General features: G+C 35.6%; 1 protein-coding gene across 50 annotated transcripts in view; it reads left to right on the top strand.

Moving 5' to 3' along the window:
- MYCBP2 (MYC binding protein 2) overlaps nucleotides 1-12,499 on the top strand; it is a 208,207-nt gene that overhangs the window by 136,691 nt on the left and 59,017 nt on the right. For 14 of the 50 annotated variants that reach the window (XM_075088952.1, XM_075089209.1, XM_075089200.1 and 11 more), the window contains 4 exons: nucleotides 938-1,035; nucleotides 5,090-5,206; nucleotides 5,979-6,119; nucleotides 12,227-12,301. In XM_075088952.1, coding sequence (XP_074945053.1) covers nucleotides 938-1,035; nucleotides 5,090-5,206; nucleotides 5,979-6,119; nucleotides 12,227-12,301 — 431 coding nt within the window. The remainder of the gene's footprint in view (nucleotides 1-937; nucleotides 1,036-5,089; nucleotides 5,207-5,978; nucleotides 6,120-12,226; nucleotides 12,302-12,499) is intronic. The other 36 variants (XM_075089039.1, XM_075089028.1, XM_075089017.1 and 33 more) reach the window with 5 other exon arrangements.

The following is a 12,499-nucleotide window of genomic DNA, read 5'->3' as shown; positions in this document are numbered from 1 at the left end:
TTTATAGGAGCTTCCAGTGGTACTTGATTTGTACTTTTTTTTAGTCTGCTATTCCTGGAGACATTTACACCATAGTTTAAATCAGCTGCTGTTATATTTTTACACAGATTCTAATACATTCATTCGTTGCATAGGCTTAACTTTTAGAAATGCTAGAATAGAGTTGTTAACCGTAGTTATTAAACAGGTGTAAGTATCCTTATCTATGCCACCTTTCTTCAATGTTACTTCTGCTCTGGCTCAATCATAGTATCTTACTATCTCCTCTCAAGCTTTCCTGTACCCATGCTTGACCCATAATTCTCTCAACTTTTAACCGCTTAAGTCCTAGCAGCACTTAGTTTCTTCTGTGTTTCAAACCTTTTGCCTTCTTGGTACTTCTAGATTCCTTCCCTTACTGCCACGCATGTTTAAAAGAACATTAATGAAACCAACAGGTTTATCACTAGGTCTGGTTGCTTCTTCCCAGGTTGTTGCTCTTCCAAGGGTCACCATGTAAAGTTAAACAAAAACCCAAAAAGATCTGCCACGGCTATTAAATTTTCATAGTGTGGCTTTAATAGTGATTGCTGAAACAATTCTTGTAAGACTCTTACACAAGGTTATATCCACCTTAAGCTTGAACTCTTTCTTTACATCTATTTTTCTTCATGGTCTTAGAATTTTACTGTGTTGAGATATTTCCCAGCACCTTCTGGTTTTATAACAGCATTGGTAATAAAAGATGCTTGCTCTTTACATTATAGACCTTTTCTGATTGTGTAACCTGGATTCAGAAGCTCTTATCTGTTTCTTGCATTTTGGGATTAGCATCTGCAGCAGTACAGCGTGCATAAGTTATTGGCTCTCCAGGAGCTTTTACTTCTTAAATATTTTTATATTTTTAGAAATATATTTTTACTTCCTTTTTTTAAACTGAGTCTTTGTTTGCTTATAGATGCTGGACTAGAAGTGAAAGTAAAAGATCCTCCGAAGGGAATGATACCTCCTGGAACACAACTTATTAAACCAAAAGCAGAGCCTCAGCCAAACAAGGTTTGGAGAACTGAAAAAAGCCCCAGATAGTTATATTTGGGTGGGACTTTGTAGTTGTTTAATACATACTTTACCATGTTATAGTGGTGCAACACTTAAAGTGACTTGCAAATATCCTTATGTGCTGAGTGGAATGAAATTAATATACTGGATAAAATGAAAGATACTCATTCTGCTTTCTTTCTGTCTATCCACTAATAAAACACTTAGAATTTCTACAGAAAATGCCTTAGTCTTGCCTTGTCACACAAACATTGTGCAATCATAATGAAAGCCACAGGCTGAGTTCTGTGCTATTATTGGTTCTTTTTCTTTGATATTATGCTATGAAATTAATTGTACAAAGGGCTTTGCAAAGATTTTGTTTGTTTTGTGATAAGGATCTTTCTTCAGTCAATATAAAATCCAAAATTAGTTTCTTTAATGGTATCTTCCATTCCTAGAATATCATTATTTTATTTTTAAAAGTTGCCCTTTCTGTAGCTTTTAACTTCCCCATTTCACCTTATCATTCCATTCTGAAGGACATAAATAGACAAAAGTTACAGAGAAAAGCTGAGAAGTGGTGTGGCAGTGCTGTAAGGGAATTGATGAGGGTACCATCTTCCGTTTCCTTTTAGATGCAAAGGACAGGATGTTAAACGAGGCACTGAACCTTTTTTTCATCGAATAAAGCTGTATTAAAAGATGTGGAAATCTGAAATACCATAAGGTTATCCTTCCCTGACTGCGTTTAGTCATGTCCCTGTCTTGTATCTTGTTCTGAGTTGTAGTTGCTTTGAAAGAGGAACCATCTTTCTGTCCTGTATATAGTGTCTGTAGAGCCTGCTGCAAAAATACACTTTACCTTTCATGGTAAACCTTTTTATTAGTCGTCTTTCTTCTGTGTTGCAATAAATCACATAACAAATCAGGTTAGAATTCTTTGTGTATGAACAGTAGTATTATAAATAATACAGGAAGGTGATTATTGCACTGTGCTCCATAATTCTGAAGCCCAAGAATTCAGGTTAGACTTGTATCAGTCAGATACAGTCTAATATAGTAAATCATGTTTCACTGAGAAAAAAGGCTTAGTTGAGCAATTCTTTGTCAGCCCACAGTGCCAGATAGTCATAACCAAAGGACACTAACTCACCATTCTCAGTCATGATCTGTTCTCAGCTAGAAACACCTAAGTATTTTCACTGAGGCAGAACAACGTTGTGATTTTGTAGTCAAACCTTCCTTGAATTGCAGGTTGAAGATGGATGCTATATTATGATTTTGTATTGATATCTTCATTCTCTGTTATTTGAAGTTAGATGGAAATCTGGTTTTACTGTTAATCCAAGTTGGTAAGGGAGATTATTTTAGTGATCTGTGTTCAGCCTGAAGTGTATGACCCATAACAACTGCTGCCTCCTCACTGGCTGTGAAACTTAGATTAATTTGCAGGAAATTTCACTCCCCATCTTATTGAGGGAAACTCAGTATGTTTCTTCAATTTTTTTCAAGCCATGTAATGTAATTCAGGGTAGTTGGAACCAACTAGAAGAAAGCAGTCCTAATTAAGCTAAATTGGAAGGGGCAAGTCTGGTACCAGAATGATTGGCCATTAATGTGTTTTGACTGTTTCTACTGTCCTCACATGACTGAACAAGTAGCCAGCATCAATTGCAAAAAAAAAAACCCTACCAAACCCAAAAACTCTGAGCATGGGGTGGTTTTCTGCATCCCTTTCATAGAAGGTAAACCCCCTTGTTAAGGTTGCTTTATCCTGTGCAACACACCTTTCTGTGCTGCCAGGTGTACCTCTCTTCACATTCACGAAATAAGGCACAGCAGCAAAGCTCTTGAAAACTGCTGTGTACTGTAAGAGAGATACACATGTTAATTACTATGCCTTTCTGCATCGGTCACTTCTTTTAGTCGGAGTTCAGTTTGTGTATGCTCCATGAAAGAACTGACTATGGGGGTGTTACAGGACAGTTACTGAACTCTTGTGCCGTAGAGAAATATTCCAAGCAAAGAGGTGCTGTATTGGAAAGACTCAGACAATTAAGTTTTTCATGATGGTCAGAAATGAACATGAGAACTTTTCATCTGTTTTTTGTTGTGTTGCCCGTCAGTGGATCTGATTCCTAAACAGTTTGTAGTTACAGCTTGAGGTTTTCTATTAACTAGTTAGCTGCTGCAAAGGGGAAAAATGCTCTTTCCAGCCCTATGCATATCCAAATCTTGAGTGTGAGTTCTTCCTCTAAATCCAGATTTTTAATCCAAGTTCTAGCCAACCCGTCGAATTATTTTTCTGAAGTAACATTTTGGGGTAATAATGCAGGGCCCCCTAATTTGCAAGGCTTTGTTTATAGGCTTGTCTATGTTGAGAATGCTGTCAGCAGAGATTCAGCCTTTTATTTTTACAAGAACCTTGGAAGTCTTAGTTTTGCGTGTTGAGAGAAATCTAAATCCTTGGAGTAACAGGATTGTTATTAAGCAAAACCTTGCACATTTTGGAGTAAGTTACATTTGAAATTCTTTACATGCTTATGTTTGGGCTTTTTTTGTTTGTTTTGGTTTGTGGTTTGGTGGTGGTTTTTTGGGGGGTTTTGGTTGGGGTTTTTTTAGTTGGGTGTTTTTTTTTTTTTAATTAGCCCTAAAGTAAAAACCATTTCTTAAAATAAATTATTTCTTTAGGGGAAAAAAAATAATCATACACTTAACTACTACCTTTCATTACCTTTTCCTGAGTTTATTCTTTCCATATCATTCTGTGCTTTATCATAGAATCATTTGGGTTGGAAGGGACCTTTAGAGGTCATCTAGTCCAACCCCCCTGCAGTGAGCAGGGACATCTTCAGCTAGGTCAGGTTACTCAGAGACCCGTCCAACCTGGCCTTGAATATTTCTAGTGATGGGGCCTCCACAACCACTCTGGGCAACCTGTGCCAGTGTTTCACCACCCTCATTGTAAAAAATTTTATCTTGAATCCGGTCTACACCTACCCGCCTTTAGTTTAAACCTTGTTACCCTTGTCCTGTCAGAATAGGCCTTGCTAAAGAGGTTGTCCCCATCCTTCTTATAGTTCCCCTTTAAGTACTGAAAGGCCGCAATAAGGTCTCCCTGCAGCCTTCTCTTCTCCAGGCTGAACAACCCCAACTCTCTCAGCCTGTCCTCGTAGGCTCGTAGGAGAGGTGCTTCAGCCCTCAGGTCATTTTAACTTCATGTTAAGTTAAAGATTGAGTTCATACTTCAGCTGATAATTTTTTCAGTTTGACATGTGGAGTTTGAAAACAGCCTTCCAGGAAAAAGGTTTTATACCACATGTGTAGAATATATGCACTTCTTAAAACCAGTCACCAAAAGGATGGCTTATGTTTGTTCTCTATGGGACAGGTGCTTGATAGTGTGTTTGAATGGTGAAAAAATGATAGTGAATAACAACTGGGAGATTTGGGGGGCTGTGGTAAATCAAACTAGTAACAAGGAGCATCTGATCTAACCTTCTTTTGAAAAAGTGAGAAAACATTGAAATAGCTATTTGATAACTAAAGAACTAGAAAGATCTGTTCTTTTTCTATTTTTAAATGGCTGTTTAAACTCTTTAGCTAAGGAAAATATCCAAATTTTGGGCGAAAAGCTGACTAAACAGAATGTTACGGTAGCACAAATGGGAACTGGCAATCCCAGGTGGATCGGTTGCTGGAAATATTAAATTTGAAAAGGCAAACCCCTTGAAAATGCAAGAATGAATAAAGAGCAGGAGGGAGACACAACACAGTTAAAAGAATGGGCATGCTTGTATTGCATACTGTGTGGTATAACAGAGATCTTTCCAAGACTGAGCCAATGCACTTTTACTTACAGGGTTTTTTTGAACATTTTTATTTTATTGGTTATAGTAAAAGAAATGAAGTTACACACAGCAGCCATGGGAAACTAGCAACAAACTGTAACTCTAAGACTGCTGTCTCATCACTAGCATTTCAGAGTCTGTTAAACCTATTTCTTTTTACTCTTTGAGAGCTCTGTTCCAATTTTTTCTTCCTTACTGTCTTCCTTTGCTTCTCTTAGGTTCGCAAATTTGTGGCCAAGGACAGTGCAGGGCTTCGTATCCGTAGCCACCCTTCCCTTCAGAGTGAGCAAATAGGCATAGTGAAAGTCAATGGATCCATCACTTTCATTGACGAGGTAATTAAGAAGACATTTCTGTTGAAAATTGGGCTAAGATATAAAGTTAATTCATGCAAATAACTTTTTTTATGTTTACATGTTGACATATACAACTTAAGAATGTAAGAGTATAAATTGCAAAAATCTAAATATTTACTAATTTAACTTTTCAAGCTGTCATTTCCTTTTAATTTACTTACTTGAAAACCTGTGTAACAAATTTCTGAGACTCTGAAGAAACAGAATTCCTAGAGTTCATCTTATAATAATATCTCTAAGGATTTAGCTATTCATGACTTACTATTTCAACTCTATACAAAAATTTGGATGTAGGTGTCATTTTCCTTACATCTTTCACTTACACTATTGAAAGATCACTAGTGTATTAGACTACTATGCATGTATTTTTCTTACAATATAACTTCATATACAAGGAAGTTTTTGCAATTTACCAAGTTATATCAGCAGTGGGAAAAAATGGAAAGTGGGGAACTTACGAAACTTATGAAGGCTTGGCTTTCTTTCCTCTTTTCTCTCAAAGCAATTCTTATTGCATGATCTGATTTAAATTTATCTTTGCACCTTGCCTTCTAAAAAGATATGCTTCCTATTGCTTTGAAATTCTGATATTGTTGATATTCCTCTTTACCCATTCTTACATTCTGTCAGCATAGTGAAGATCATTACTTCCTTGCTGCTATTGTCTGTTTGTCTGAAGTCTGTTAATCCTTACTAGCTACAGAACAGTTACAGGAGGGCATGGCTCGTTTTTGTTGCTTGCTTCCCATAGATCCACAATGATGATGGTGTTTGGCTGAGGCTGAATGATGAGACAATAAAGAAGTATGTTCCTAACATGAATGGTTACACTGAAGCCTGGTGTCTCTCTTTTAACCAACATCTTGGCAAGAGCCTTCTGGTACCTGTTGACGTAAGTAAAAGGTGCCTTTGAAAAATACCCCAAAGTACACTCTATCCTCATTACAAGACTTTCTTTAATTAAGGCTGCAAATAAGTCCTGAGGTAAACAATATTTTAATTGCCGAATAGTACCTTATATGTGTTTGCATTTTTGAGGGCTATTGTGTAATGAGGGTGGAGTGTAGAAAGGTTACGAGGCTTTTTATGTTGAAACCTCATCTCCTAGAAGAGAAACAAAAGTGCAAGGACCTCTGTAACAGTGTACAAAAGTATAATCTTATTAGATTGTGGTCTGCAGCAGGTGTTTCTGATGCAAGGTGTCATTGTCTGTAAAGTGGCCTACTGATGCTGTGATTTCAGAAGAGGCTTGCAGCCTGCAGTGAATCAACATAATTGAGGCTTTTTAAAAAAAAAAAATGGAAAAATTCTTTAGGCTCTGTTGGTTTTTGTGTGTATTTTTGAGTTTTACACCTGCATCCTTGAGTTATGAATTTACTAGCTAATCAAAGAATCCCAGAGCATCAAGACTGAGTAAAAAATCGAATTTATAGTAAGAGTAAGCATGATTAACCTGGATAACTTTAATGGTGGTCGCCATCACTACAATTCAAAGGTTACAACTCTTCTGTAAACAAGATACAGCTTAAAAAAAATTAAGAAAACAGAGGGAGAAAAGAAGTATTTTAGCTAAACCAGTGTTTCTCAAAAAGTTTCTGAAAGCGCAGGCCTTTCATCTGGTCTTGTGCATTCCCCAGAGTGCGCAGTACCTTGTTTTTTTCAGGGCAGACTGTGAGGACAAGATCTAATGGCTAATACAGCTATTTAGATTTGATTTGTCCTCTTACATGAGTGAGCTGCTGCTGCAGTTGAAGACAGTTAACAAATGCTTGGCCAGATTAATCACTTGCAGCCAGTAATGTTGCCTGTTCATGTTTTCTGATCATAGAAGAGCTGAGATATTCCCAGTTCAAGTGAAACCGGGCTGTTTGCTAGTAGCAAATCTGGCAATGCATAAATCCCTGGTGGCTGCAGCCCATGTCCTGACAAGCACTGTTATGTGATGTGATTAGATATTCTTCCTGTTCACCTTCTTGTCTATAAATTATTTGTTGATATAGTTCTACTTGGAGATTTCTCTCAATTAAATCCCAGTTTTGGGAAGTACTTTAATACTGCATTTGGGAAGCAAATTATTTCCGTACTCAGTCATCAGTCACTTGAATACTATGATGACAGGCATATTTATCTAGTTTGTTGAGGAATATATGAAAACATTTTAAAAAATATAAGCTTTGCTTAAAATCTTCCTTGTATTTTTGGCCTTGGATATAGATACTCTTTAGAAAATAGCTACAGTGTACTTTGACAAAGCAATGTTTGTATGCAGCAGTATTGTACGCCTGGATGGGTATTATATTTTGTTAGATTTTATTTTATTTTGCCTATTACTAATACTTTTTTGCTTGGTGGGGGGAAAAGTTTTGAGCTCAGTAGTCATGTGCATGGTTAGCAAGAACTTACTGGTTGGTACGTTTCAAATAGCTTACTTCTAGAGAAGAACATACCCTGTGCTCTTTGAGAAAAGCTTGAAAGGAAAAGGCTGTCATAAATAAACTTGAGTATTCAGTCTTGATAATATTATCTTGACAATTCAAATTTCTTTTGAATAAGTAGGTCACGTACAAGGAAATGGGAAAAACAGCATTTAATTATCATACATTTCACTTTAAATGCTACTGTAAAGTTCAGATGAAATGTTATCGATCTTCTTTTCTTAAACAGTGCTGTGAATTAGTTTTAATACCATTTGGACTATTAGGAGTTGGGAGATGTTACTAAATTTCTTTTAACTAACCAGTTACATTACATCCTTAATGGCACAAGGTAAAAGTTGCATGCCCTCTTAGCCTCTGATCAGTAAGCAGCCAGTGGCCAACACAGCAGAAATGTTATAAAAGCAACTATTGTAACAATGTAGCTATGTATAAGAGATGCATTTTGAGCTAGTTTCAGATGGAAGGTTTCTTTGCATCTCTCATATTTTCGAATTTTTGAGAGGACTTAGCATGTCCTGAAGCTATTTAATTTCATTATGACCATATTAAATTAAAACTTGTTGGTTTGATTCATAATAAGAGGAAAAAGGTTACAGAACATTTTTTCCTTTTCTTTCTTTCTTAAAGGCCACAAAAAAAAAGTCAGGGTTCAATGGCTTACTTTTGAATGCATTAGTCTTAATGCATGCTATTTATAGCATTATGCACCATATAACTTGATGAAATTGAATAAACTCTTGTGTAAACTCCTGATCTTTGTAACTCAGCTTAAAACTCTCTTTCCTGCCAAATCTTGATCACACAAAGTGATGCTGCTTTCTTCGTAGAAACTTTTAAAATAAAATCTCTTTTAAGGTGATTACTGAGCTGAGAATATTCCAAATATATGTCTGACTTTCTCTAAGCTGTCCGAGAAAAGAACTGTATTTTTATAAAGTTGTCAAATTCAATCATGCAGTCTACTAGGGGTGAATGACTCATGTGGCAAAAGATGTTCAGTCAAGCAATAAATGCTAAAGTTTCTGTAGGTGAAATTGTGAAATAATCCATATCTGCTCATGTTTTTCTGTTGATTTGGGTAGCTGCATGGCACAATGAGTGGAATGTAGTAAAAAAAATAATCTGGTAATATACAAGATTTTTGGAAATCAAAGCTGTTCTACTAGTATTAGCTTCAGAAGAAGGGAACAGCCTGGAAAAAATCTCTAATGTGACTGAAAACACAAATGCGAAATCAAGTGGCTGAATTAGTCATTGTATTCCTTGTCCAAATAAATCTCACATTACTTTTATTAGACTCATTTATTCAGCTCGTGAGTGTGCAGACTTGGCAACTCCGATTACATTACTTCATCACCTTCAAACTTATAGGCTTTTTCTAATCATCCCTTAAGTAAATTTAGTAAAATATATTTAAGGTATATATTTTTTAAAGAAAGCTTGAATTCTTCCATTTCATCAATTTATTAATAGAACAGTGAACAAAGGAAAAAAAAGTAGAATTTTTCAGCTCTTGTCCTTCTAACAATATGTATTGTATTTACATATTACATTTCTTTGTAGACGTTAAAAATGTATTTTATGATAAAGCAAATATTGAGTGTCTTAGATGTAAATACTCTGTTTCTGTATATTTTGATCAAAGCTATTATATTGAAAGGGAAATGATCATAGGAAATAAGTTTGTCAACTGTAATGGAACTATTTGTTTGAGCTGCAGTCATTTACCTTAAAAAAAGCTGTGTAGTCAAATCCTTTCATGAGGAGCGGAGCACTGTGTAGCCTTTGATCTGAAATTGAGCATCCAGTCCATTGTAGGCAATATGATTATAAGACTATGAATTTAATTGTGATTTTGGATAAGAATAAGATTGCCATTTTGGATAAGCTGCTTCCTTCCCTGGTATTTACTTTTCCTTGTGTCTTGTGACATTCAGTTAACTGTTTCTGAAAAAATACTTCCTAAGTTCCTTACATGGACAGTTCTGTATTCACGCTTGCACACAGTACTTAGTAGAAAGGTACATACAGCATAAAACAGTACACACTAGGAAGAAAAAGAATTTTATCTTGATTAAGCTTAGGAACTTGACTTTTCAAAAATCATATCTAGAGTATATGTTCCTGTTGCTTCATTTTAAATGTCAAACTCTATTATAAGGAATACTGTACCCTGCTGCCCAGTTATATTGTTACATTCCCCAGCCACCACAGGCAAGCAGGATGAAGAAACTGCAAGTTTTTCAAATCAATGTTGCAGTGGAAGAAAGAACCAGAATTAGTACATAGACTAAGACAGTGTTTGATCACAGAACCTCAGAAAGCTGAATGTTATGTGGAAATATTGAAGGATATTCAAAAGAGATTTCTACCATCATTTTAGGCATGATGGAAAACAATTTGAGAGTAAGACTGTGTTGGGTAAAATGTCAAGACAGTTATTTAAGATAAGCCTTAGCTTTGAGGAAAAAGTATTAATTGAGATTTTAAATGCTTCTTAATGGTCTGGTAATTTTGGTGGTGAAATGAGGTAATTTATATTTAATTTTTTTTTATTTCTGAAACTTAAACTTTATTGGAAAAAAACCTATTAATTTCTTTTCTGGAAGAATTCCTGAAATTATTTTTAGTTTTTGGAAGGGAAAGCTTGAAAGGAAAAAAATGAACTAAATCTATGGATGATAGCATAAGGACTAAGTATAAAGCTTGTATGTAGTAGTGAAAACTTAATGAAAACAGCATGAAAACTTAATTCTCAAATGCATGCCTGATGTGTTGATCTAAACTGGTGTACAGTGTGCTAATAACCAGGAACATCTAAACTTCAAAGAACAAAGGAGACCTTCTAGTTTGATCTTCTTGGTGGTGCTGAGCCGGCATGGTCCCACTTTACTCCTGTTGGTTTCGTTTTGTTTCACATGTATAGCTTTGTAACATACAAAAGTAGATATTTGAAACAATATTTATATATTTTAGGTATGGATATAGATAGGTTTTTCTGTACAGTAGAAGTCTGTAACAAAATAAGAGATATGTTGCAAAGTAATACAATTAGTCCATTACACTAGTTGGATGCCTATGAAGTACACTCTCATTAGGCAAAATAGGCTTTTTATTGTTGTCATGGTTTTGTGTCAAATTGCTACGCCCTTACTCTGTCGATCGTTCTGTCTAACACCCTCCCCACCAAATGCCAGTGCCCAGTGCCCCAAAACATCTCTCTAGCGCAATTGCAATTTTGGGTAGAGGTACTAAATTCTAAAGAAATGCTGGCGTTTGACAGTTTCCCTGTTTTTGCCAAAATTGCGAATCATTTGCATTACTGAAACTTGATGTAAGTAGGAGTTTTGCAAACAGCATTCAGCCAGATGATTTGCTTCCGTCATGAGTTAAAGTCAGTATTTACTTACTTTTAACATGTTAATGTTTATTCAAGGAATGCAGAGGAGGCATGCGAGAGTGTTTTGTACTTGTTTCAGCTCTAAAGGGATTCATTGCCTTTTTTAAAACTACTGTTAAATTTTAATGTGACTGCTATCCAGGGATTTCACTTGGTTCCCCTATCAGGATGGGGATAGGAAATACGATTTTGATACCTGTGATCATATATGTAAAATGGTGGCTTTGCCAAAGGGATTCATTCTGTCATTAACACTACTGTATATGTACTATTAATTCTTTCATTTGACAGGAACAGTAAAAATTTCTTTGAAATTAGTAGAAACCAGTTTATGGAGAAAAGATGGCTGCTTTTTCATGTTTTCCAGTGGTTAAAAAAATGCTTTTCTAGCTGTTCTGTGAGAGGAAAAAAATATACAGAACATCAATGTTCCTTTCTATAGTATGGGCAATTGGTTATAAAATTAGTGAACTGTCTCTGACAGTTCCATTTGGTTTATGATCATTCATAATAAACTAAGAAAATGCATTGTATACTTTATGAAGCTAATGAAATCTTAGTGATCGTTCTCCTTACAGCACTCTGAAAGTTTTGGCTCTGGTAAAGAGTGCAATTTTGATGTGCAAACTGATGAAATCATTCTGTGCAAGTGAATTGCTTTAACAATAGTGAGATTAGCCCTTCTGCATCTTTTCAGTTCTGACTTGGTGACTAAACGTCCGTGTGCAGTTGTCCTGCAATAATTGAAATTATCTTTCAGCCCAGCAGACTGCCTTGCTATAAAATTGTGGTTTGTGGTGGGACCAGCTACTGTTTCATTGTAACAGAAATGTGGGTTTTTTCTGTGCACAAAGTCTTAAGCTTTATAAGAAATGTCTGGCTCTTAGTTTCAGTAAATGGCATGACACACTACATCCATTTTGAGCTTTTGACATACTAAACTGTTTTTGTTTAATGGATGATTTGCCATGGTGAGCAGTGGACTTAGGTGACTTGATTAGGAAAACAAAACTTTCCCCTTTTGCAAAACATTCTACCAGTAAATTTACTTGTGGAGAAAGTTTGCATTATAGTGCCTCGAGCTTCTTCCTCCAATGTTTCTTTGTTCCCATTTCTTTGTTGATATGTCTTTTTTTTTTTTTTTTAAACTTTGTTGCTCAGAATGTCTTTAATGCTAGCCAAGGAGTAAGGGATTTGGACTTTTTTTCATGGACTTCCAAAGTTTTACCCCTTAAGGTGAGTTAAATGACAGGAACAGTCACACTGTATCTTGTGTTTTCAGATTGTACCTTATGACTCAACTTTTCACTAAATATTCTTTGAAGTTTTTTTTATTTTGAATTATTTTTACAGGAAATAGCAGATTTGCATAGAATGCTGTCTCTTCGCTTAGGATGAGAAAGAAAAAAATTATTGAATATTATTGAATTTTCA

This window comes from Phalacrocorax aristotelis, chromosome 1, assembly GCF_949628215.1.
Source record: "Phalacrocorax aristotelis chromosome 1, bGulAri2.1, whole genome shotgun sequence".
Lineage (NCBI taxonomy): Eukaryota > Metazoa > Chordata > Aves > Suliformes > Phalacrocoracidae > Phalacrocorax > Phalacrocorax aristotelis.
The sequence above is the reverse complement of the archived record's forward strand: the minus strand, read 5'-3'. Positions and strand labels throughout refer to the sequence as shown.